The sequence below is a fragment of the Urocampus carinirostris genome, chromosome 4 (assembly GCF_059441175.1).
Source record: "Urocampus carinirostris isolate Australia breed hairy pipefish chromosome 4, RoL_Ucar_1.0, whole genome shotgun sequence".
Lineage (NCBI taxonomy): Eukaryota > Metazoa > Chordata > Actinopteri > Syngnathiformes > Syngnathidae > Urocampus > Urocampus carinirostris.
The window spans coordinates 18,137,623-18,165,128 of record NC_142352.1 but is presented as its reverse complement, the minus strand read 5'-3'; the positions used below and the strand labels follow the sequence as shown (position 1 = coordinate 18,165,128).

The 27,506-nt window shown below is 37.7% G+C and overlaps 1 protein-coding gene and 1 pseudogene across 2 annotated transcripts in view; one reads left to right on the top strand and one right to left on the bottom strand.

Moving 5' to 3' along the window:
* The window catches only part of cbfa2t3 (CBFA2/RUNX1 partner transcriptional co-repressor 3), an 81,925-nt gene that overhangs the window by 24,343 nt on the left and 30,076 nt on the right, over nucleotides 1-27,506 (top strand). For both annotated transcript variants that reach the window (XM_088333828.1, XM_088333827.1), the window contains exons 2-5: nucleotides 15,210-15,365; nucleotides 21,403-21,644; nucleotides 23,393-23,482; nucleotides 25,363-25,544. In XM_088333828.1, coding sequence (XP_088189954.1) covers nucleotides 15,236-15,365; nucleotides 21,403-21,644; nucleotides 23,393-23,482; nucleotides 25,363-25,544 — 644 coding nt within the window. In that variant the 5' untranslated portion in view covers nucleotides 15,210-15,235. The remainder of the gene's footprint in view (nucleotides 1-15,209; nucleotides 15,366-21,402; nucleotides 21,645-23,392; nucleotides 23,483-25,362; nucleotides 25,545-27,506) is intronic.
* LOC148367030 (uncharacterized) lies at nucleotides 1,997-2,609 on the bottom strand (annotated as a pseudogene).

Genomic DNA, 27,506 nt, shown 5'->3' with positions numbered 1-27,506 from the left:
TGCACAACACGCCGCCTCCATCTTTTCAGAAGAGGTTATGTTCAGTTTATTGGCGTCTTGTTGAAATCGTAAGCAAGTGATCAGAATGTCTGTGCAGTTTTGAGGAGTTATGCATACCTGGTATGAAATATTTATGGAAAAATGTTAGTAGTATACTGTACTTTTATTTGGTAGGCAACACAATGTGACTGGTTGCTGTGGACGATACTGAGACTTCTCCATGGTTATTGAACTATTGTTACTATCGTTAACGTTAGCTTTTTCTTATAAATAAAGCTTGCTTCATCCTTCAGTATCACTTGTCTCCCCCTACTGGTCAAGCAAGCGAACGTTGATAAATTCTGTGAATCACGCATCTGATCCTTGTTACCGTCCATGATTTGTTCACTGTTTTCTCAACCAGCCACTCATGTTTCTGAGTTCACGGTCTTGAAGCTTGCCAAATTCTGCTCTTGTTTTGCAATTTTTTTACTGGCCTTTTTAGTTGCTTTTGCTAGTCGCTAAAGTTAGCAACTTGCACAGGCTCTGACCAACTCCAGCTAACTGACCAGCTCGGTGGCCTTAGGGGTGATACCCCCGCCCCGAGCTTTGAAGGTTGCTGATTCGAGGCTCGGCTGTGTCATATCTAAGACTTAAAACATTTGTACCGGTGGCGCTCAATATTAGGGGTCACCTAATGACTCCCAATGACACACATCAGTTGGGTTGAGCGAGGGGGGAATGTGAGTGTGTTCTTGACTCCAGCCACCTCCCACTAAGGGGATATGGCTTCTGTAAATACATACATACATTCAACTAGTTGCTAAAGTCAGCAACTTACACCTGCTCTGACCAACTCCAGCGATTTGCTCTTTTCACCTGCTTCAAATGTATCTCCCAGGGATTAACAACATCTTTCATGTTCTGTCGCTGGATGAAATTCATCCTTGCTTTCGCAAGAAAGTATGGATGTATGCTTCAGGATTTAAGTGGTATGCTTTGGATTCCTTTGAAGGCACACACTCAAGATCCATTTCTAGCTATAATCTCTAGTGGTGAATTATTACCTACTGTCTCAAAACAAAATTGACACTGCAATGTATTCCAATCCATGGTCTCATTATAGTTATACTTAATAGTACACCCAGCAACGCGTGTTCATAAGAACCCTCAAGGAAAAGTGCGTTTGTACCGATTAAATGAGTAAAAAATATACAAAAAGGAAGACAAATTACAGGAAGACAAAAGGAAAGTGCTTTACCTGGAACACGAGTGTGACAAACATGAAGGGTTGGATGAGTTTCTCATCTTATTAATCTGCGCAGAAGATTCGTATGTACATTATGATACTGCACATGCACACATAGTCGCATACTTAAAGTTTAACGAAACGTCAATTAACTGAAAATAAAGACACAAATAGGGGAACATAACAACTATGGGATAACTTAGGAGTACAACACACATCAATAAAGAGAACCTCAAGACGATCGATGAGACATAACTCACCCACACGCGGTAAAGTCAATCTGACTGGAAACTAGCTAACACTTAAACCCAGTGTGTCACTTCCGCCATAATTTGATAACGGACGTAACACTCATAGCGTTACGTATATACTTAGATCCCAAACGAAATATTATTACCACCCTCGCTTTGCTTGTGGGTGATAATAACCAAAATAATCTACCCACTTTTAAATGGGAAACTATTGCTTATTCTAGGTATACATTTTAATATCTTAGTGGTAAAAAAAATAATAATCTTAGCCCTTGGATGCATGACCTATTAGTACATACATTCGTCCATGAGTGCGGTCGAAAATGATCCCAATTGCATTGAATGCGTTGTTGCAATTAACTTCAGAAATTTATTTCACTGTGGTTAATGATTATGTTCAAGAAAACAGTCATTTATTTTTTTTTAATGTTCGTTTTTTACTTTCTCTTCACATGTTACCAAATAACCATTAATTGTTTGTATGTTTGTGTGTCATTATGTCTGACTGTGACAGATATCATTCAAAAGGTCTCGGACACAACTGGCACTTTCTCTTCTGCTGGCCCTGTGTGCTTCTCTCCTGTAGTTGGATTGCAGCAGTTTTTGTCACTCCACACCTTGCCATGATACAGTTACGTAGTTTGGTAGTGTTGGGTTGCTTTCCAGTTGACTTATCATGCGCGGAGTCTCAAGCTCCTTTGAAAGTTCCGTAAAGACGTGTCGTCGTCCATTGTTGATATCTGTGTAGAATTCAGGGTACTGGGCCCTGAGTAGGAGTTCAGAGTGGCAATATGAACAATATTTTACCATAGGCCACCTCTGTGTCAGGTGCTTAAGTGTAGTTGCCAATCACCTGGTCCACGGTATCAAGTCCTCCTTTGGCATGGTTGTAGAAGAAGATCATTTCTGTTGTTTTTCTTTGAGAGGTTTTCATCCACCATCCTATTGTAGTGGATTGTGATAAGGAGCAAAATTGCCTTTCCCCTTTTTCTCAAGTAGCTGATCATGGTTATGCCATTTAACCCAAATACAGTACTGTGGACCTTCCAGGATCTGTGAGCATTTATGAATGGAGGGATGTCTGGCTTATTTTGTTGCAAAGTTGTTAAAATAATCAGACCCTTCTCCATGAGATGCTCTGCTACAGCCACATTTGTGAAGAAATTGTTAGTGTTGATGTTGCGACCTGTGTGTCTAAATTCACTGCATAACTGACGGAGAGTATTTTCTCCCAGATTTGTAGGCTAGTTTGATCATGTATAAAACTCACAATTAAAAATAATTCAACTGTATTATTATATTTAGAGAAAATACACGTATGCTGCTGTGTAAACAGGACATTTTGGGTGGTAACACTTATGAAATCAGATGTGTATGTGTGACAGTGTTTTGCTGACAGTTGCCGTTGCTAAGTTACAACATTTCATAGAAGATTCCATAGAAAATGCTAGGGGTCTATTTTGACCTCACTTATGGAAGTGATTCAAAAATGTCAGTTTTTAACTTAGTGGTAGTAAATGATAAAAATAAAAACGGCATCATACATGTTTTATGAGGAATACCTGGAATATGACAATTACGACCGTAATAATCCCACTTTTATTTTTAAATATTTTGAAGAATTACAGCCGATGGTGTCATTTGTGACCCCACTTATGCATCCAAGGGTTAAAATGAGCAACATTTCTGCAAATGTGTCAACGATTTATCTTCTGCCATGTAAAATCCAGATGCTGGACCCAATTTTAAAATTTGTCCTCGCCTGGAAAGCCACAGTTGGTACTGCTGCCACCCTAACACACTCCAGATGTGTCTGCCGAGCCCTAAAAGTTGTTCTTGGCCCAGCCAACGACCACTAAATGTTGCAAATACTTTCCTTTTTTTAGAAACAACTCAGAGTTAGCAGCAGAAGCGCAAAAAAAGGTGTGGATAGATTGAAGAGGAGGGGGGTGAAAAGATGACAAATAAATGATTTGTAGTGTGGTAGGCAAAGGAAGGAGACATGGAAAATGACACAAGGAGGAGGAGAGGTGAGGGAGTCGGCTGGAGTTGTAACATCTGGCTTTTATTAGCAGCCTTTGGGAAAAATCTGAAAAGGAAGTTTTTTGTTTTTTTGGTGGAGACGAGCTCGTCTGCAGCGGCGATATAGCGCTCGACTGGCGACGAGGGGAGCGAGACTTTCCCAGAGGAGAACAGATGGTCGCTGGATCTTCAATACAATTACATCAATAACAGCTTTCACAGATATGAGCCGGGGATGACAAGCTACCTGCCGCTCACAGAGGCGGCCGCGTAACTCTTCTAGCCTTAACCTCGCGTTAAATATCCTTTCGGTCCTGCTCACGTGCTGCACGTCGTAGCATTTCAAATGGATCGAACAGATGTTGCAAAGATTGCACTGCAAAAAATACATTCTTACTCCATTTGCAGAATATTTGTATAATTTGAATTGATATTTTATTGTGTTTATATGCTTCAAAAATTTGGCAGAAAACCTTGCTTATTTCAAAGGAATAGTGTTTATTTTGTGACCACTAGATGTCGCAGAATAGTGTGGTGCGGGGGTCTCCCACCTTTTTCAAGCTAAGAGCTACTTTTTGTTCCCAATTAGCACAAGGGTCACCCAGTTTGATATGCATTGCTGAAATCACTACTGATCACGTTTATGTAATGCAGTGGTCGGCACATTCTCCTAACACGCGAAAGATCTCCAGTTCGAGACTGGTCAGAAACATAGGTTGGCCTGGAGAGGTATGGGTGCTACTTGGCTGTACTTCCCCAAGACAAACCAAAGCAATGGTGGCCCTACGACCCTAGTGGTCAAGGGATCCAACCAAGCATGTTATCACTCGGTTGTTACTAGGAAGTATGGTCAAATATACTCAGCCTACCACACAAAAAACAAACTATTACTATTACTAAAACACCACATTGACACAGTAAAAAGGTGAGCTACTCTCAGAACAGGTCCGCGGGTATCTCACCTGTCAATTAAGGGCACCACGTTGGACATCTCTGGTGTAGTGCATGCAAAAACGAGTGCTAAAAACCACAAAGAAAAATACATTCTACGGAGACTCAAAGTAACCAAAAAACATGATTTTTCTTACTTTTCTGCCCAGCCTCTCACATTTTTTTTGTGTTTGGGATAATTATGTTAGCTCCCTCTAATCTACCATGTGCTCAAAACATAATTTTGAACTGGATTTTTCTTATTTAATCCAGAAACAATGAAAAAAAATATCTTCAACGAAGAAAATATTAAAATGAGCACAATCTTCTGCCAAAGGAGCAAGGATTTTAATGTTTTGCAATGTACTTTGAAACGGACAGTTTGAATGATTTAACCACTAGATGACGCGGTATTCTATAGTGAAAGAGAAAACGAGTGCTAAAAAAGCTCAAGGCAGATCACATATACAACTATAAAAGACTTAAAGTGACCAATTTTTTTGCTTAGTCTATAGTGAGTTTTTTTTCTTGATTTTGGACAATAATGTAAGCTTTCTAGGTGAGGCTTCTCTTATGTAAAATGAATACAAATTTTCCGACCCACTTTTTTGGGGTCTGCTTGGGGGCGCCATAAAGCCCAGTAAACTTTTTCAAAGAAAAGGGACGATGTGTGTTATTGGACAATTGGGTCTTTCATTATTGTGTAGTGCAACCGAATAGGAGTGTTAAAAAAGCACAAGGATTAGTACAAACTATGAAACTTAAAGTATGCAAAAAGCACACCTTTTGCGAGTTTTTTTTTTTTTTGTGGTTTAGTTATAGCAGCAAGATGGCCGACTTGGTCAGCCCCCACTAGGTGTTAGTCTTACATAAGAAATAACAAATTACATTTTTATGACATCCATGTATTTTTGCTTATTTTTCAAATCAGTATTGTTTTTTCAATGGAATAAAATATTTTACCACTCAGAAATGCTGAATAATACAAATTTTCCCTTTAAGCTTACATTTTCTTATTTCAGAATATTTGATCTCTTTGTTGAGTGGTTGGTTGGTGGGCGGGTGGACTGTTAACCACAAGGGTCGCAGGGGCACCATTTCCTGTGGTTTGTCTTGGGCAAGTACAGCCTAGTGGCTCACTTACAGGTAGACAAATGTCCTTGCTTTAAGGAACATTTTCTACAAAGCAGATCGTAGATCACTATCCTCATATTAATCATTGATATATTTATATTCTTTAAAAAAAGGTAAATATTAAAACAAATAGATCAAATAGAAAATTACACTGAAGTAAAACATTCTGCCACAATATATTTTAAGATAAAGATAATTCTGAAAAAAATGTCTATATTAGGCATACTTCTTTCTTATTTTAATATTGTTATACCTTTTTTCTACCAAATTAAAATGTGTAAAAATAGGCAAAAATGTCTTACCTAGCAGATGGCACATCACTGTGCTCATCTAAAGTGTTTTTTATCCCAATCCCTGCAGAAAATATTCCCTAATATGATCTACCATCTGCCAGATAAGACAATTCAGCATATTTTAAGGTCGTTTTCTTAACAATTCTCTTTTCTTAAATTTGAAGAATGTACTTAAAATGAGCATTTTTCTGCCAATTGAAACAAAGTACTTTTTGCCCTGCAAATATACCAGGTTTCTGTTGAACTTTTTTGTTACGTTTAGTGCCGTTGCATATTTTTGTTTGCAGCTTGATCACATATGTGCCATACATTTGTTCATACATGTGTGCACTCTCCCACGCTGCATAGCCTGTCATTAGTCCGAACTCCAAAGCCTCTGAACTCTAAATCAGCTCAAGATGATGCCGATTCCGGATCTGTCTGATGGGCCCAATTGGTCCTGACACAAATAAACAAATCTTAACCCACGATGATTAAGCCGTCCTGAGAGAACATGGAAATATGGTCTTCTCCCGCTATTTCGCGTCTTCGGATTTTTTTTACTCTTAGTAGATCATGCAGATAAATACACACTTACCGGAATTGCAAATGTGCTTTCTGTTTCCTGGGTGCTGATTGGCGCAGTCTCAATGAATCGTTTACCTATCCTGTGACATGTACTGTGCTTGTTTGCTCCAAAAGTGTGCTCGTTGCTACAACTCAACTGTTTACAAGTTGTGGTCGTACATGGCTTGCATATTGATGCGCGCAAGGGTCTGGTAGAGCGGATTTTTCTCTGGCCTGACGGCTCATTATTCTGTTTGTCACCAAAAAAGTGAACTTCACTCAAGCAAATTTGACAATGGCCAACCCGAATTCCCAAACACCCAAACAAGTAAAGCACCTCGCCACCCAAGTTGGTCATACTTTCATCCCTCCAGATGAAATGGGACACAAGAAAAGATGTGACTTGGGTCACGGAGACACAACACACTCTTCTGTTCAACAGCAGTGCCCGACAGCTTTCACTGGTTTACCCCAGCTGCATCATACAGGTGCCCCTGCCATCCCTTAGAATGCGTCTAAACATCCCACTATCCTTTCACAACACGATCGATTATACCCAGTTCAAATTTGAATTACCCAAATTTTGAGCTGATGTGTCAAACATGGATTTTTTGGGGATTCCAGCCCAAAGTGGTAGATCAGCTGAAAAGCCAGTGTACCAGTTCCAAAAATGCTCACCAGTGATGGGTCATTGTTATTTTGACAAAAAATTGATTGATTGGGACTGGCAGGAGGCACTTTTTGTCAAAGAAACAAACTGCACTGTTTTGGTCACGATATATTATTCCCGATCGACTATTTCTGAGAACAGGGGCTTTCCGCCTAAAGTGATCTCTTATCCCTGGTCCTTTATGGCTGCAGGTGGGGGCCGTGAGCGCATGTCAAGGATCGTGGGATTTTGCATACAGTAAGGGGTTCTGGTCTCCATTAGCCGCAATAATCCGGTGATTACAGTATTTTGGTATGTTGGGACTCATACCAATGCTTCAAAATTAAGTCATCAATACTGATGCCACATACCATATACAATTAGCACTAAAACCATAAACCATGGGAGGGGTCTTGAACTTGTGACCTGGGGGGTCATTTGCTGCCCCCGGGATGATGGTTTGTGGCCCCTGCCTTAATATAGAATTTCGAATCGATCTTATTTTTGCTGATTTATTCTCATATTTGCCCTTATTTTTTATGTCGAAAAATCTACATAATTACTAATTTGCTGCATTACAGTTGGATTAATGTATTACTGACTTATTTATTTTCTTACTAATTCTAATACCGTTTCCATGATTTGTACAACTTTATTTTGTGTAGGGTAAAAAAATATTTCAGAACAGTGGAATGTTTTCATCAAATACTTTCTTTTGGGAAACCCGATTTGGCCCTACCTCATCCAGACCCTACCTCTGGCGGCCCACAGAAAAGTTGAATTTGTCTACCCTGCTTTATAGATTCTTGGTCTTTTTCTGGAGATAATCTTATTCGCGCAGCTAAAACTTCAGGAGAACTATCTGTAAATTTTCGCTCCGAAAATTTGTTGTTTTGCTAGGAAGGCCTGGCGGGGGTTACCAGAGTCTCAGGCTGTGTTTGCGCGGACTCCTTGGCGGCTTCATGGGGAACAGATGTGGAAAGGCGGGCGAGTAGGCAGCAAGCCAGAGCAGCTGGGGAAAATTAAAAACAAGAGCATTCCTGGAGACTGCGTGAATTACAGTGGGATGGAGCGAGGGCTGGTCCAGCCGCGGACCCAGAGAGAGTTTTAGGACCTTGCGGTCACTGACAAGAGTCTCGGGATTGAAAGGGACTACTTTGCAGAGTTTGGTTGTGGATAACAAGTAGCAGCTGTGTTTCCATTGCTCTGCAGGCACCGATATGGAAGAAGGCACCAGGAGCATCTGTGACATAAAAAGATGGTGATTGCTAAATGCGCCTATGTTGTTATTTTTTAATGAAGATGCGCGTTTTCTAATTTTGAATAAGAGCACAAAATAAGACGCCTGGCTGTGCTTTACATAATCTGCGAAAAATATTTTCTTACCCCATTGGCAGCAAATTTTGCTCATTTCAATTCAATATATATTTTTATTTTATTTTAATGTTCTTCTCATTTAAAAGAAAGAAAAATGGATTTAGAATAAGCCAGATTTTCCTCTACACTATTTCTCATTGTAGGAAATATTTCAACAAATTTTAGAAAAAAAAAACAGAGTTACCTACCATCTGCTAAATGAGAGAAGGTTGCTTACTATAAATGTAGATGTTTTTATTTTCATAGAAAAATATAAGTAAATATTCTTAAATCAACATAATTATTTGTACGATCCAAACTGATTAAACAATCTGAAGTAGAGATTGAATCTTAAAATGAACAATTTATTTGTAGATTTATTCTTGTTTTACTACAAAAAAATATACCAATTACACTCATTCAGCCATATGTTTTTTCAGTAACAGGTTTCTTATTTTAACTAAAATATTTTATTTTGTAAAATGAAAACTACAATTTTTAAGCCACATTTTATGATATTGCTGTGTTACATTTTTATTTACTATGAAAAATGTAGATTTCTAGTGAAATGAGAATTATCCTTATTTTAGGCAAACATTTCCAAGGTGGCAATTTTTTATTACTTTACGAGAAAAAAACAGGAGATTAAAACATACAGTTAAATAAGAGTTACACTTAAATTCAGAATTTCATATGGTGGCTGAAACATGTTTCCTATTTTATTAGAAAAACTTTTTTTTACTTGAGCAAAATAAAAATGACAATTTAAGGATAAATACCTGCTGATGCTTATTTTTTTATTTCTTATTTTACGACTTAATTTAACAATTTTGTGAAACAGAAAGAAACCACACCATCTTTTTTTTACTACTGTGGCAGATCTTTCATATTTTACTAGAAAAAAATTATGTTAAAAACTAAAATAAGAAATACTCTTACACTCAGCAAATTGTTTCTAGAGTGATAGACACATTTCTCATATTTTGCTAGAAATATGTTTAATAAAATTAAAATTATAATTCTCTTAAGCAACATTTTCTACTCAAAATAGTAAAGATGAGTAAATAGTATATGATAGTATTATTTGCTGTATTTTTATATTTATTTATTTATTTAATTTTGTATTTATGTAAAGGAGCCATGACTTGCAGTACAAAAAAAGTCAAATGAAAAATATAGCTTTGTCTCTTTTTCTCTCCCCTCAAAAATTCTTGTAAAAAAATAAATCTATTCCGAGACTCAAAAAGGAGTCTCTGGAACGCTGTGTGTGTCACTGCGAGTGCTTTTTCATCTGGTTTCATCACGACACAAGTGGGAGAGCAGAACATTTTGAACTTTTTTCGGCGAGCAATCTTTTAGGCCAGATTACATGAACCTCGTGCAGATGTTCAGAAAGTCAAGAAAGTGCAGGACCCAAATAAATTGTTGTTTATTTTCACTTTAATAGTCAGTGCAAGACCCACATCTGCTTTCTCTTAACGGGGCCTCGTCGGTGGGGTCCAGACCTGGACCCGACCACTCAACTTGACCTGATACTCATTTTTTTTCTCTCTTTTTTTCTCCCCGCCGCCTTCTGCTTTCTCTGCAAGCGTTTCGTCCTTCAGCGAGAGCACAGATGGCCGCTGTCGAGCTCGCAGACCTAGCCGACTTCCTAATGTATTAAAAAGTGAAATCCCTGGCCTGTTCAGATTATGCAGCTGTCTGTAATCCCAATTGAGGTAGTAAACAGACTGGCTGCGCCCTAGACCAAACCACCTCCCTTCCCATCTTTTTTTTTTTTTTACACTATTGTCCCAAACCGGCCTCAAAAACGTGTTCTCACAAAGACTGCATATTTTAGGTGACTTTGCACATCTAAAGATTTCTGTGTATTATTTAGGACCTATTATTGTTAAAATATTTTTTCATTAGGAAAAAAAAATACTGTGATCCCTCATTTATCGTGTTAACGGGGACAAGAACCCCTGCGATATAGATATGGTTTATGTTTTTTGTGCTACTTGTATCAAAATGTGGTATAGGTATCATTGACTCAATATTCATGTATTGGTATCTGTCCTCAAAATACATATTGCGGTGAATGGGTACCAGAGACCCCCGCCAAATGGAAAAATCCACAAAGTAGTTGCCCCCACCACCTACTTTCAACATGCTTTTAGCCAGTCCGTAGGTGGGAAGAATGAAAAATAGAGCCACCACATGACACAAATGCCCTCTTCTGCTCTCAGCAATAGACCAGTGGGGATAATGGATAACAGCTAAAGCAATGCAGTTCCTTTTAGGCAGGTCCCAATGCCACTCTTTACCAGCCTGAACCGGAAAAGAATGTGCTCTGTTGACCCTTGCTGTCAGGAATACAATAGTTAACCGGGGATAATGGATTGCGAGCACCATGCATTTCATTTTAGGGAGGGCCAGAACAACACGCCTCCCAACATAAGTGTTTTTTAATGGTACCCATTCGCAGCAATATAGGAATTGAGAGAATGGATAGCCGCTGCATTAGTGGGATTTATTTTAGGCGGAAGTAATGGCAAAGAAAGAGTCGCCTATCCCCACAATGGTGCACTCTGCTGGTAACCACTCGCAGCTATTAACGATCGGAGAGAATGGATCATGGCAGTAAAAGTGCAATCAAGTCAGAACGGCTAAAAAGAGCAGCCATGCCTGACAAAAATGTGCTGTCGGGCCCCTTTTGTAATAACATACAATCAGGGATAACGGATCACTGAGTGTTTTTCAACGCTGTGATGCACTAAGGCAGCGAAGTGTCATGTAGTAAGGGATTACAGTATTGATTTAAGTAATATGTAAAAATACATGAACTCTCATATAAATGTGCTTTTTTTTAAAATACTCGCTAACATAGTTGTTTAGCATCTTGCGGCCCAAAAATCAAAAAATTGCAAGCGACTGGGCAAAAAATGAGATGAAAAATTTCGCTTTTTGGTCACTTGGACTTTCAGAAGTTTGTATTCCTCCTTTTGCTGTTTAGCGCTCGTCTTAGGTGGCATTACACAATACAGTGACATCCGGTGGTCCAAAAAATACATTCTGGCCCTTTAATCAAAGGTTTACGGTGCCATATGGCGCCCCCTCCCTCCCCAAAAGGAAAGCTTGTCCAGGCGGGTGGCTCGCTTATGCACGTTGGTTTCTTTTTGACGAGAATATCTGCTTCTATTTAAAGCAGCTGGCGCTATCTGCAACCTGTGTGTTTATGTTGAGGGTGTCTAGCATGGGGAGACGGACCCACTCCCTCCCCTCTCGCTTTTGAGGATTTAAACAAGCTTTAAATACAAAGAGAAAACATAAAAAAAGATCAAATTCCTAAAAGTATATGCCAGAACCATTGTATTAATTGGATTAAAATATTTCCCTAGGTTTTATTAAATAAGAAATTTTACATGCATTATTTCATATCCACCATTTTGATTATTTTAAGTATTAATTTATCTTATATATTGTTTTCAGATGTTACTAAATTTCAATTGATCAAATTAATTAGAATAAAATATGTTCCAATAAAACACACTTACATTCGATTTTTAAACTTGTTTTTCTGAGGTTTTAAGTTTGGTTACTGAAAAAAAATAAGAAAAACGTTTTTGTGTGTTTTTTAGTATATCAAAATCAAAAATGATTAAAATATGGTAAATAAATTCTTCTCCTTGTCATGTTACTACAAAAACTATAGTAATATAGTTAAATCAGGAAATTGTGGATACTGTAGCTAAATCAACTGACAAAAAAACAGGTAATCTAGAAAACGAGAAAATTCTAATGGTATTTCAATGATTTTTGGCAAAATTATTTGCGGTAAAATAAGAAAAAATACACTTAAAATTACTAATATTCTGTGCATTGTTCCGCATCACATGCTTATTGTAGGTGTTATTTAGTGGTATTCTTTAGTTTCCATTGATATCATATTTTCTCCCCTTAGCACCACTGCAAACCTTGGCTTCCTTAGCTATAAATATAGTACAAGAATAGAAAATTGTATCGCCAACTTGTAGTCTTCATGAATCACACGAGAGTTTGAAATCAATAAAGAGAAAGTTAACGTTTTCTTCATCTCACTCCCACTTCAACTTATATTTACATATGTACAGGAAGAAAATAACTGCCTGAAATGAATGAATGAATAAATGGATGAATTTAATAAATGTAGAGAAAGGCATTGTGGGAAGTAAATCAGCCAATAGCATTTAGATGATGTCCATCTAAAGCGAACAGGCATCTTAAATGTGTAACTTCCCATTTGCACAAACACCACAAAGTTTGGGTAAACAAAATAATTGTATTGAAGTCATATCGCGGGTAAAGAGGGGACATAAATCATCTCATTCCACACCGTAAAGTGAAAATGTCATAGGGCGGGGTTGCTGTATCCCGAGCGGTCTACTTCATAAACAAATAAAGGATTCTGCAAAGCGAGCCCCCACGTCCACCACCCGCATCTACTTTTGCTCTCCGTTGCACGCCGTCTATTTACTTGAAGCGAGCAGGCCGCGCTCTTGCCTTGTTTGGTGCTGGCAGGATGGCGGGATGAAGTTCTCCTGAAAGTCAGTCCACCGTGATGGACAGCAGCAGATCCAGCTGCACTTGTCACTGGCACTCAACTTGGCTGGCCCACCGAGGGAGGGGGCAAGGGGGCCGGTCAGCTGCTGAGGAGCTTGTGCTATAGGGTGCGCTACTGAGTAAAGAAGTAATTAGTTACAGTTACTGGTTACTTTGTTTAAAAAGTAATCAGATACCCCCAGATTATTGGCACCCAAAAGTAATGTGTTACTCTGAAAGTTACAAATTACCGTATAAACTCGCATGAAAACCGACTCCCTAAAACTTCTTAAAAACCACATCGTAAAAGGAAACATGTATGCCAAACTGTGGAAACAGGGAAGCCTTCATATTTTTTGACTAGTGCAATCTTAAAAGCTTGCAAACTAACAGCCGAGACACTCCATATTCATTTTGTCTTTTGTCTTCAGACCACTCAAATAATGATTACTCCTTTTCTGGGTAATGTCCACGACTTTTACTTTTTATTTATCCAGGTATAGTGTGTTGCAAAATTAATCTTATGAAGAAAAGGACCAAAATTCAGTACTCTCTTACCGTAAATTCTATGCTCCTATTTGCCCTATTGATTTCGTTGTTCCTGTATAAGCCACACCCCATCCCCACGCGCAGCTTCAAATTCTCTACTGTCGACACACAACCAAATATGCGCTTATAAACTGACCCTCTGATTTTGGTATTTTATTTTGTAGTTGTAAATACATCTTAGATGGGAGTATATACAGTAGGAAGAATATCAGTAGGGAGAAATTACGCGTTATGGTAGTTTGTGCTTGAGAGGGCACCACCGAAACTGTTCAGTTGTATTTTGAAGATAGATATAATCATGCCCACCCACTTAAGGTGTTGTATTCAGCGTTTTGTTGCCGGCAGAACAACGGTTACATGTATTTAAATAAGTCAAGGAGTAATAATCAAAGAACAGACGACATTGCAATCCATGGCTCTCTTAGAAAGTAGCGGTGTAACGTAGCATGTCGTAATGACAGTTGAGTTACAACATCTTATCAATAACGCATTTCAGTACACGTTACCAAGAAAAGTACCATATTTTCTGCACCTTGAGCCGCAGCGGATTATAAGGAAGACCCCCGAAAAATAATCCTTTGTCATATATATTCAATACGTAAGGCGCACCTGACCATAAGACGCATTAAGTTAATATTGTAGTCAGAGATACTGTGTACATTAATGTATAACCGTTGAGGTCTTTATACACTAACGGTAAATATTATTGCACTAATTAATCCGTTGATAAGAATCGCTGATTAATATTACACAGAACAAAATGCGAATGAGAATCTATGTCTCTAGCACTGTAAGCAAAAATAGTTTTATAAAGGGATACGCTTGAAACCCTTGTAAGTATGTCATCTGTACCCTTGTTGGACCTAAAACCTGGGTTCGAATACCATCCATCCATCCATTGTCTGCACCACTTATCCTCAGTAGGGTGCTGGAGCCAATTCCAGCGGTCTTCAGGTAGTGGGCAGGGGACATCCTGAACTGGTTGCCAGCTAGTTGCAGGGCACACAGAGCACACAACCACTCGCTCATTCACACCTAGGGTGGTTTGGTCCAGCCAATCAACCTGAGGGGAGAATATGCAAACCCTGCACAGAAAGGCGGGCAACTGGATTTGATCCCTTGACCTCAGAACCAGTTGTATAAAATGTATTGAGATTTGGGTCAGCGATGGGGTACCATAAACCCTTGGTAAGTAACGTGCACCTATAAATACTGTATACAATTCCAATCTTCACCATTTTCTGTGGTATTTAAGATGCACTGGTCGCACTTTCGAATTTCTGGCCAATTTAGGGTGTTCAGGTCCCGATTATAGTCTAGAAATTACAGTCATTGCCTTTAAGGAACGCGTTACTGGCCACAAGTTAGAAGGGCCAATGATTGGGATGTCAGGGTTGCACGATGTGTGTGAAGGAGAGTAGAGGGATATGGGGGTTAAGTGAGTAAAGGGGAGGGGGGGGCGGTAGTCACAGTCAGCAGCAGCTGAGAGGGTGAGCAGGTGTTACTGTTCGTCTCCCAGGCCAGTGTTTGGAAAACCAACAGAGACACAATACCCATTTCCACGCCATGCATCGATTTGTGCGGGCTGTTTTCAATGGAGCTTATGTTCTTAAGAAACTTGGCTCCCAGGTGACAATATTTCAATTTTTTACTCATTGTGCACTATATTGACGTCTGCTGTGTTTTTTCAGGTAGCAGGGTGCAGAAGTTTGGAACAATGCCAGATTCACCTGCGGATGTGAAAAGCCAGACGAGGTCTACCCCGCCAACCATGCCTCCTCCGCCCCCGGCAATCAACCAAGCCACCGGTCGCAATGCTTCATTCACACCCGCCACCAGTAAATCAAGTAAAGAAATACGTTGTTATTTTCTAAAGAAAAAAGGTTATAATTATTGACAGTGTGATTCTGTTTTTTATACTCGGCGACCACATCAGCAAGTAATGAATTAAGCATTTAAAATATATTTTGGTGTGTCACTGTAAGATAGTTCAGCTAATTTCCTTATGATTTCCCACTGGCCTCCCCTGTGCGGGGTTTGCATGATCTCCCTCTGTGCCTGTGTCGGTTTCCTCCGGGCACTCAGGTTTCCTCTCACATTCCGAAAATATGCATAGTTTTTGTCAGTTAATATTGCAAATGTTATCATATTCTTGGAATTTGATCATATTACTATTATTTCAACAGATAATATAGGTAATTAATGTTAATGTTTCTCATTTTAATGCATTGTAATTGTTTTGTGGTGAAATGAAAAAAGTTGTTTTTTAAAATTGTAATTTTATTTAATTTTTCCTACAAAATAAGATGTTTTTTCTTATTTTTATTTAGTAAATAACATTGAATATATGAACAGAAATATGTATATACTTAAAATAAGTCAAATGATCTGCCAATTGGGTACAAAAATATATATTTTTTCATTTTTACTCATATCTTATATTTTTAAGATTTATATTCTCATTTTACAGAATTTCAATAGTTTTGAATCAATAAAATAGAGTTAAAAATGTCTACTATATTTTAATTAATTCCTGGATGCAAGACAATAAAAATTTGAAAAATAATACTATATTTGGAAAATTCTGTAAATACTTTTTAGAATTTTAAACATTTATACTTTCAAGAAAAACATTGCTCCACGGGCAGGTAGTTTTCATCATTTTAAACATTATTTTGTTTTTTAATTATTTCAACGATTATATTTTTAGTAAATTGAAAAAAATACACTTGAAATGATAAATTATCTGTTAGTGAAACAAGAAATTTTTATATAAAAGTTTTACCTTATTGATTTTCTAACTCAAATGTTTGAACAATTTTAATCCAGAGGGTTGGGGAGTTCATCGGCAGGATTTGGGGCTGATTTTATTTTGGAAAATGCTGTTATTTTTTTGCAAATTGGTACCGGACATTGACTAAAAGTTGTCTTAGAGCTTTTTTCCCCGTTCCATATTGATGCATTAAGTCAACATACTGTCCCGTACATAACAACAACAAAAAAGTGAGTATATCAAGATATTGTACTAGCAATGATAAATACTTAAACTAAGTACCCAGAGATAAAACTTATTGTGGTGGTTAACTGATAAAAACTAATCGACCTCCACATCACAGCGCATAAATAATTTAGCCGTGGCGCACCACCTCAGGCCTTGAGTCATTCAATGGGTCATTGATGGAATTGAGGTCAAGGCTTTCAAGTCCTTCCACATCAAACTCATTCGTGCACGAGTTCACGGACCGCAACGAGGCCGTCAGGCGTGCACAAGATGAACACGCTTGTGCAGGTATATCCTCTGAAATGTAGCGCTTCTTAAGAGTTGTGGCTAGCGAGTGTGGAGTGTGCGAGGGCGGCTGGTGCATCGTGTGTTTGTGTTGTTGACCAGCTGGTAGGAGGCTGGCAGGGCAGAGAGCATCAGTCCGGCTGGCGTTGCTGCAGGGAGCCTACGTTCTTCCCTATATAGCAATGTCAGGCCACGCTCTCTCACCTGTTATCGCGCCTCTTCGCTAAATCGAGCATGCTAAGATCATATTGGTCGGCTAACTTGTTTGTTCCTTTTTATTTATTTTGCCCGTTAGGTGATATTTCTGCAGAAAATGCTCAAAATGTTTTTTTCAATTCGCCGCACTTTAATAGCCATAATCTTGGGAACTCTATGACTGACCAAGATCAATCATAGATTGTGTTTCTTTTGTTTTGGAGATTTCAGCATTTATCAATGAAGCATGGAAATGCCATACAATAAGATGGTAAATGGTAAATGGTCTGCATTTATATAGCACTTTTCAAGTCAATGAAGACCTACCAAAGCGCTTAACAATGTGCTTCACACTTACCCTTTCACATACACACTCACACACCAATCGGGAGTCAGCCATGCAAGGCGCCGACCTGCTTATTGGGGGCATTAAGGATTCAGTGTCTTGCCCAAGGACACTTCGACATATAACACGGAGCAGCCGGGAATCGAACCTGCGACCTCTTGATCCCAAGACCAGCAATAATGAAAAAATATCAACAGAAATGTATATTAAACACAAATCATTATTACTCTTCCATTGCTAGTTATTTTTTGCAAAAAAAAAATTCTCACTTTACAATGTTTTCCACATGCTATCGGGCAGAAAATTGTACTTAATTGATGTAATAGTTTTTGGGTTTCTCAATCAATTCATTCCTTTTTTATTTCGTAAAATAATTTAAAAAATTCAAAAAGAGGTAGAGTATTAAAAATGGCAGGTGATAGATACTTTTGCTTGTTTATTTCTTAATATAACTTTTCCAGTTTTATTATCATTGTTTTAAAATTGTACCAGGAAAAAACGAATTCACAATATGGTAAAATGAAAAATAATACTTCAGTGGAAAATATTTAAAATGACAGATGAAAAAAACATTTTGCTTATCATTATTAGTAATTTTAGTATTTTTATTTTAAAAATCTGAATTTTTCTCATGTTTAATAAAACAGTTTAAAATATAGTAAAACAAGATATAATATGTAAAATGGCAAAGGCCTGATCATTTTATGAATTATTTTTTTTATTTTAAGTTTGAAAATAATAAAATAAAGAAATGATACTTTGTGTTATTATTTTACTTGGAAAATGATTGAAAAATTATCGTAAAATGAGAAATAATAATAATTTAAAAGAGCTAAATTATCTGAAATGTTGGATAACAGATAATCTTTTTTTTCATTTAAATTAGAATAATCAGACTGTTTTAAATATCAAATTATATTTTTCTTTTACATTTTCAAAGAAAACGTCATTTTTCAAATACAATTTTAAGACAAGAACATTGGAAGCAAAGATAATTATTTGACTTACTACACTACAAGTATCAAACTCGCTTTTTGCCAGTAGAACAAACAACAAACAAATGCCGTTTGCATGTATACTTTATGTGAATCTAGGGGGGGAAAAAAACTTGCTAGATTTTTTTATTGTATGAAAATAAATATATAAATACAAGCATTATGTCCCGGGCTGTGCAGTGCTTGACATTCTACTTGGTGGAGGTTGTTGGAGCCGTGGTTTGTTAAAAAAGTGCCAGGGAGCCACTAGGGAGTGCCAAAGAGCCGCATGACCGTATGAAGCTACAGAGCCGCTTTTACACAAAAGCACGTGTTTATCGATTTAGTTGGTATTCATTGGGGGGGGCCTTAACACAAAACCTAGCTAAAGACACTCCCAGAGACCTAAAGTCCAACTCTGTACGTTTTTACGAAAATCGGTTCAGCCGCTTCGGAGCGTGCAAGCCACATACGGAGCACGCAAATCATTATTTTCAATAAGTTATATACATATATATATTAATAATAATAATATATATATATATAAGTAAAAACAATTTAAAATATGTAAATAAAGGCTACAATTAATACATACATAATAAGATGCGATTAGCAAAACTTCAAATAAAAAAAAGCTTTTGTTTTTCCACTGCGGATGAAACAGGCGGTTACATATTTATATGTATGAATGTCGGTAGAGATCTGCAGCTCAAAGGCGCCAATCTGTTTTCAGATGGCGGACATGTGCAGCGCTGCGTTTAGCGCCACACCTGCCACTGGAATAAAAGTAACACGGGCCACAGGACTATTTTTGGCAGCTCATTTACAAGTTCCCCTTATAGTTTTGTCTTAGTGAGCCAGTCGGTGGCTGGCTGGGTGGATGGGGAAGCGTTTGAGGAATAGACGGACACCCGAGCAGGTGGCGGGACAGAAGAGACGGACGCCGGCGCTTTCGGAGACAGCTGGTTTGCATGAAAACATGCGGGGATGCTGACGATACATTTGGACGCAACAGAAAAGAAATTCTGACGTTAGAAAATAATCAAATATTATGCCATTGAGGGAATAACACACACAAAAAAACAGTCTAGCGAATTTACTATCTGCTTGATAGGGCAATTTAGCTGATTTTGATTATATATTTAGCTATTTCACAAGGAAATCTTATAACAAGAAGAATTTACTTCAAATACGCAGTTTTTGGCCAGTTGGATATGCATTTTAGGTATATATTGGATTTTTGCTGTGATTGTATTTCCTGAAGAAAAAAGGGAGGGGGTCATTCTAAAAACAAGGTATTCTTTTGCCAGTCGGGACAGAGAATTGTGCTATTTTAGATCTAGATTTTTATTCATTTCATCTCATCTCATCAGCTGCACCGCTTATCCTCAGTAGGGTCGTGGGGATGCTGGAGCCCATCCCAGCAATCATCGGGCAGTGGGCAGGGGACACCCTGGACTGGTTGCCAGCCAATCGCAGTAGATTTTTATTGTTTCCATTTAATTTTTCCTCTCAAAAGAAGATAAAGATTATTTTGAAATGTAGTGACTTTTCTATTGTTTTCCTTTGTAGATTGAATTTTCTTTTTTCTTTTTCTTATTTTTAAATATTTTATTTGAGTTCCTAAAAAAGAGGAAATCTGCTTTATCTGGTAGATAATTCAGCTTACTTTAAGAAATAGTTTAGCACTAGTACTTAAAATAAGGCATCAGCTAGATGAAACAATATTGCTTATTTTAAAAAAAATTATCATATAAAAGAAGAAATGTTCAAGTAAAATTCTTAACATTTTAGATTGACCACTGATTTTTTTTTGCACTGACAGTATTTCTTCTGTTATGTTTATTTTGTCGTTTATATTCTGCGTTTTATCTTGTTTTAACATGTTGGGGGTTTTATTGCCTCTAAAATAATATTGCAAATTTGCGTTATCAAGCAACTGGCAGATAATTTTTCTGATTTTTAAAAAAGTTTTCTACCACAATTATAAAAAGAAATAATTAAGATTAAAAAACGTATCCACCATCTGCTAAATGAAAAATATTGCTTATTTTAAGAATATATTTTCTTTTTTTTATAGTATTTTATTTTTAATTTAAAATAATCTCAATGGAAGGTCTGTATTACAGAATTGAATGAAGCTTTTCCTAATTTTTGTGTTTGTTTTAAAGTATTTTATTTAGGTTCCTGGAAGAAAAAAAACGTAACATTCGCACATTTGCATTATATCACAAATATTAGATCATTTTGCTGATTTTAAGAAATATCTTTCACCACTTAACAAAAGAAATACATTTCAAAATTAACAACTACCTAAATGAAAACAAAATTGTTTGTTTTGAGAAAACATTCAATTTTATTTAGGAATAATGGACTACTTTGCTTGAAAGAAGAAAAATATGTATTTTATTTACTTGTAAAAAAAACTCCACCCCATTAGCAGAAGATTCTGCTTATTTTCAGTATCCTGTATATTTTTTCATGATTTAATGTATTTTTCTTTTATTAAAAATAAAAAAATAAAACTCAAAATTATCCAAGTTATGTTTATCCAGTAGATGGTAGAACATTTAGCTCATTTTCCGAAATAGAAAGACAATACTTGAAATGAACGAAACAATCTACCATCTGCTAGAATAAAACAATTATTTTAGGAATGTCGGTTGATTGGTTGGTTGGTTGGTTGTTTGGTTGTTGGTTGGTTGTTGGTTGGTTGGTTGGTTCCCTTATCCATACAGGTCGTGGGGGCACCATTTTCTGTGTTGTGTCTTGGGCAAGTACAGCCTGGTGGCGCCCATCCCTCTCCAGGCCAACATATGCTTCCACCGGTCTTCAACTGGGGACCTTTTGCTATTAGGTGTATGTTTTTTATTTTACTAAAAAAAAGATAAACTAATTAAAATGATCAAATATTTACTGCCAATGAGGCTATTATAATTTTTTGCAACATAAGGAATATCTCGATCAGTAGTATGCAGAATAAACATGCTGCCCCCAGATTTAGCCGATGCCCCCCAGGTCCCTGTCAGAAGCGCTTGACCTAATTTTGTGTGGTCTGGCCCTCATGTGGGTTGTGTCTGCAGTGCTAAACGGGAGCAGCCACTCGCCCACCTCGCTGAACGGCGCGCCCTCCACCCCGAACGGCTTTAGCAACGGGCCGGCCATGTCGTCCACGTCCTCGCTGTCCAATCAGCAGCTGCCGCCGGCCTGCGGCGCTCGCCAACTCTGCAAGCTCAAGCGCTTCCTGACCACCTTGCAGCAGTTCGGAAACGACATCTCGCCCGAGATCGGAGAGCGGGTGCGCAGTCTCGTGCTGGGGTTGGTGGTGAGTGTTTGCAAATTACATACATCAAAGATTACAATGTGAAAAAACGTATTTTTCTGGAGTATAAATCTTATTTTTTGTAGGTCCGCTGTGCCTGTGACTTATACTCGGAAGCGATTGATAATATGCCACAAAAACACGTTTGTGTGTTCTGCTGCATTCCACATTGGCAAAATAAATTGTCATCATAATAGGAAAATTGTATAATCTAGCATTTTTAAAATGGAAGCTACTTTTTGTTATTGATTGGCCCGTGACGCTACCAATGTTATATGAATTACTAAAATGACAATGTAACAATGTATCATGTCATTACATACTGTGTTATTACAGGGTTCTAACTATTAGAAATAGAGTTAAAATAGGATCAGCCAACCACTAAAACATCATGCAAGTTAGAAATCAAATTGGTAAACTATTTTCAGTACCTGTCCGCGGGCTTCTCATGTGTTCTCAGGAGGCTATCTGGTGCCCCTGGGCATCCCGTTGGAGACCACTGATCTTGCAGATTATAGATAATTTTGCTCTTTTTCCACGGTTAGAGAAAAAGCTTAAAACTAGCAAAGTAATGTGCTGGATAAGATCATTTGGCCTATTTTACTAGAAACATTTTTAAATTGTAGAATAAATAAAAGTAGAATATTACGCATAAAAGATTTGCTTTGTTTTCTACTAAATTAAAATACAAGCCCTTGTTTTCTCTGCACTAAACTAAAATCTTGTTTTCTTCTATGTTAAAAAATGGCTTCTTCTACGTTTAGAAGTTGTGTCTTATTCTGAGTATCAAAGTAGGTTTGCTGTGCATGCGACTTATACACAGAAGCGATTAATAATAGTTTCACAACTACTCAATTGAGCTGTGCGACGTTCCGCACTGCAAAAAAATGAATGGCTTAGCCCATTGGCAGATTCTTTTGCCCGTTTTTTTTAGGTTTTGTAATATAATCTACAAATGGGAGATTATACATTAATACATTTTTTTAAGATTAGGAAAACAAAGCTTAAAACTGGCAAAGCAATCTAAGATAATTTGGCGTATTTTCCTAAAAAATAATAGCTTATAGTCTAAAGATTACACATGAAACAAGCTAAATTTAAAAAGAAAATGTTTTACGTCCAGTGCGCTGATAACTAGCTTTGATTCATTTGTCCTTGAAAACAAGCTGTATGTTTTTCCGTAAAAATAATGCCGAAAATTATTTGATGTTATTTTGTCTAGTTGAAAAAGTATTTTTCTTACTTTATTTTGTCTAAATTGACTCGAAAAAACCTCAATGATCGTGTTTGCATTTTCTTTTCTTTTTTTGCCAAAACTATTTTTATTTTATCTTTTCCCAGGGCCAGTCACATATTTCTACCGTATGACTGGGTTGAAATTATAAAATAAAATCACATTTACCCCATTAAATTTTGTTCGGTTTATGAATTATTTTATTTTTTTTAATTATTTTTATGTGTGTGAACTAGTATATCCTACCTCCTATGGCAGATCAATTTGCTAATTTTGATTAAAAGATCAATATGTAAAAAATATATGGTATAATAAGAAAACAGATGTTTTACAATGAGGACATTTTTGTCTGAATTATGCAAGATATTTTGATGATGTAAAATTTGAAATAAAGATATTAAAACATCCACTTTGATTTTTCAGAGATCCAAAATCAATTACATTTTAAGCTATTATGATGGTTCTAGAAAAAAAAATATTTCCAACTAATGCACATCATTTGCGCACTATTACACAGAACTCTACGCTCACCATTGAAGAGTTTCATTCCAAACTTCACGAAGCTACCAACTTTCCTCTGAGGCCTTTCGTCATTCCCTTCCTGAAGGTAAATATAGTCTATAGCCTGCACAGGTGTGTGGGTCTGCTTATACGCTGTATATTTAGCTCTGCCCTGAATTCTGTGGCCTGTGTGGCACATATTAATATAGAGTAGACCCCCGGGAAACGACGTTAATGCATATGGTTGGGTATTGTATGCTTAAATTTTCATGTAGCGGGGAATGAATTGGGTTTTGAAACTCCGGTACTGCAGGGAAAAACGTTATATAGGCACAAAATGTATACAGTAAGTACCACTTATGTGTAAACTATGTGTATAACATTTACATATTATTACAAATACCAGATCCCTAGTGGGAGGTGGCTAGAGTCAAGTACACTTTCAAATGTTTGACTCTTTCTGGAAGATTGATACAGAAGAGGGGATTCCCAGCCCCCTCGCTCAACCCAACTGATGTGTTGCAACATCTCGTTGCGAGTCATTAGGTAACCAAATCTCCCAATTCCAACCCATAATACCCGGCGCCAAGCAGGGAGGCAATGGTTACCAATGTTGTAAGTTTTAGGTATGACCCGGCCGAGGGTAGAACCAGCAACCTCCCAGTCTTGGGGCGGGCACCCTTTCCCCTAGGCCAACGAGCTAATGATTATACTATACATAAATATACACATAAAGGAAAAATGAAAATTGATTTACATTTGGTGTGAAGTGACTACTTGAGCTGGTAGAGTGCAGTTAGTGGGTGGATGCAGAGGGGGGTAGGAGACAGCGGACTTTTTTGCCACCTTATTTTCAATAATTGTCCTGATCGTCAATTGGCTCCAGCCATTCAATTTAGCGAGTATAGCAATTTGTGTGACTTCATTGTATTGATTGACAATCACAAGCCCTTTTTCATGTTTTTGATTCCCATTTAGGGTTTTCATGCCCTCAGACTTTGACTTTTTGCACCTTCTTATCCTTGAGAATTTTTCGATTGCTAAGTGGTTACGGCAATATTCCTTAGCGAGGGTATTTTTTGCTCGTTTTCCATGGTTATGTTTTTGCTTCTCTCTTTAGCATAAATAAAAATCGTGAGACCCATCGCCAATCAAATTTTGGGGTGGTCTAATGAGAACTGAAATGTGAACTGAATGAATAGTGTTTTGTGCAGTGTTAGGGTTTTGCCAATTCCATATTGGCATCTTCATGAGCATTTATTTGACGACTAGTCAAGCATCTTAAAGATGTAACTCGCAGAGTTATTCACAAAAACGCAGCAAAGTTTGAATTTTCTAAGTTAAGAATTTGTTGTTGATGTTGTACGGTGGGGGGAAAAAAAGTAACAAAAAGTTAAAAATAATTTTTAGAATAATCATATTCGTCTTGAGAACTGAACAGCATTTCTGATGTCCCTAAGTCAGGTTTTAACCAAAAGTAGATGTTTTGGACTTTGTGTGACCTAGATATATTGAGATGTTTGGATACCTTATCAGCAATTATCACACTGACAAACTGCAACAGTTATGGAATCGCATCGTTCACTTGATAAAATGGAGTCAGGACTCTTTTAGAAGAGAGGAGTAGTTCCAACCTGCGAGGTGACCCCCGTCGTATTTTAATATTTGTGTCGACACAAAAAGCGGTGTGTGTTTGTTGCCACACATCCCTGTGTGCAGTCATCCTCCACATCTAGGATGTTACAACAGTCTGTGTTCTATCAAGCAGAAAGCTCTTGGGGAGTGATTTGACAACACTTCTTCACATACACAATCCACACCTCAGGGAGAGACACATGGCAGAGGAATGTGTCAAGAGATCTGTCTTATCTCATCGCGTCTCCTCATCTATCATTTCCTCTTTTTTCACAGCCTTATCTGGCTTTTAGTCTCCATTTTTTTCCTTCACACTTGAAAGAATGATTTCATTTGTTGTGGTCTCTGCAGGCAAACCTGCCCCTGCTGCAGAGGGAGCTGCTGCACTGTGCCAGGCTGGCCAAGCAGACGCCAGCGCAATACCTGGCGCAACACGAGCAGCTACTCCTGGACGCCAACGCCAGCTCGCCGCTCGATTCTTCCGAGATTATGTTGGAGATGAACGAGCACGGCAAGAGGAGGACGCCTGACAGGTAACGGGGGACTGTTTACAGTGCGTGTTATGCTTTATTGTGTGATGGAATTCAGCCAACTCAGAGAAGCGGCTCCCCTTGTTTCCCTACAAATCATGGCATGCATGCTAGACATTGTGACATGAGATATTATATGAAATGGTGATAAGTTTGTTTTTAAATGTGAAAACAACATTTTAGAAATAGTAATTGTCCCGATCGTCGATTGGATACGGTCATATTGCTTCAGGAGGGTAACGAGACGTGTGCCTTCATTGTATTTCTTTATAATTACAAACTTAGTTTCCATGGTTGTCATCTTTTCATCCTCCTTTTAGTATAACTGCAAGCTTTGGGACCTATAGTTATTTAACATAGTACAGAAAATAAAGTGTTGTATCACCGACTCGCAAAGTCTTTACAAAGCACAAGGGATTCTGAGCTGAATGAAGAGAAAGAAAAGCATTGTAGGGCATAATTCAGCCAACAGCATATCTGCATTTTCATGATGGCACAAACCAATAGCAGAACAGCATCTTCTATGATGTTGACCAATAAGCTAGAGGTAACATAGTGAACACCACAAACTATGAATTTTCACATTTTTGGCATGGGAAATCATTAGCTGTTATGTACAATGAAGAAACTGCTGGACAGAGGGACAACTCGCTAAGTCTTTCTCTTCATTCTAAACCGAATAAAGATAAAGACATTTTGGGAAGTAGTTCAGCTCAAAAACCTTTTTTAGGATGCCATTAAGCTAATTAATAGCAGACCAGCATCTTACATGACATTGAGTAATAGCGCAGAGGCATTTTAGAAGCACAAAAACCACAAAGTTAGAATTTCTAAAGTCTTCGGCCACGCAGATACATTTGTTGATGTTGTATTGTAGGGAAAATGCCATATAGAGGGACAAAAGTGCTAAAACAAAACACAGTATTCATCCAGTCTTTATGGAGCACACTAAATTCTGAACTTACAATAGGCTCCTGGAATACGACGTGTGGCTGAGGGTATTGCAAAATGTGTCGTATAGCGAGGGATAGAAACCCTGGATTAAACCAATTTAAAAAAATACATTATATTTATATATATATATATATATATATATATATATATATATATATATATATATATATATATATATATATATATATATATATATATATATATATATATATATATATATATATATATATATATATATATATATATATATATATATATATATATAAAACGTGGGCGCCATTTTGCTTTGTGTACTTCTTTGAGATTGGTAGATATTTCCATATTTTTCCTCTCATTCTTTTTCCATTAATTTCATATCTCCCGAATTCCCTCTTACTGCCTTTTTAACTGCATGACCTGCAAGCTCCCAGCAGCTGTCCATATGTCAGGGATGTGTCCAGATGGGGATGTGCTGACCGTAACACTGAACACATCCTCCGTAGGGTGAAGGGAGGTGCTTTGGACGGGACTGTAATCCACACACCTCCGCCTCCCGACCTCTCGCCTTCTGCCCAGCGGGCCTGGCTCAGTGGAATAGAGTTGGGAGGCGAGTGTTGTGGTAAGGGGAGGGAGGGCTCGCCGCGCCAGCTGTTGGTACGATTTGTCCAGCGCGCTAATATCGCACATCTATTCCACGCGGCCGTTAAGCATTTGTTGGCCTTTGACTGCTTTCCATTTGAATGTAGGGCTAGTGCCATCTAGCTAAAAAGATTAATATCAACACTCGCCTTCAAACTGAGCAGATGGCTGGCAAACACACACACACTTAAACAAGTCGTCCGCAATGTCTCTAAACATCTGTACTCTGTATTTAGCCCCGTATTGCAGCCTAAGCCAAAATTGTTGCAATCTTAAAACGGGCCGAGGGACACTCGGATGAAACGTTTGCTTGAACTTGGCTTTTAAGAAGGACCAAGCCCTAGAACTGTATGCCATATAAATAAATAAATTAACTATGAAATTATGTAATAC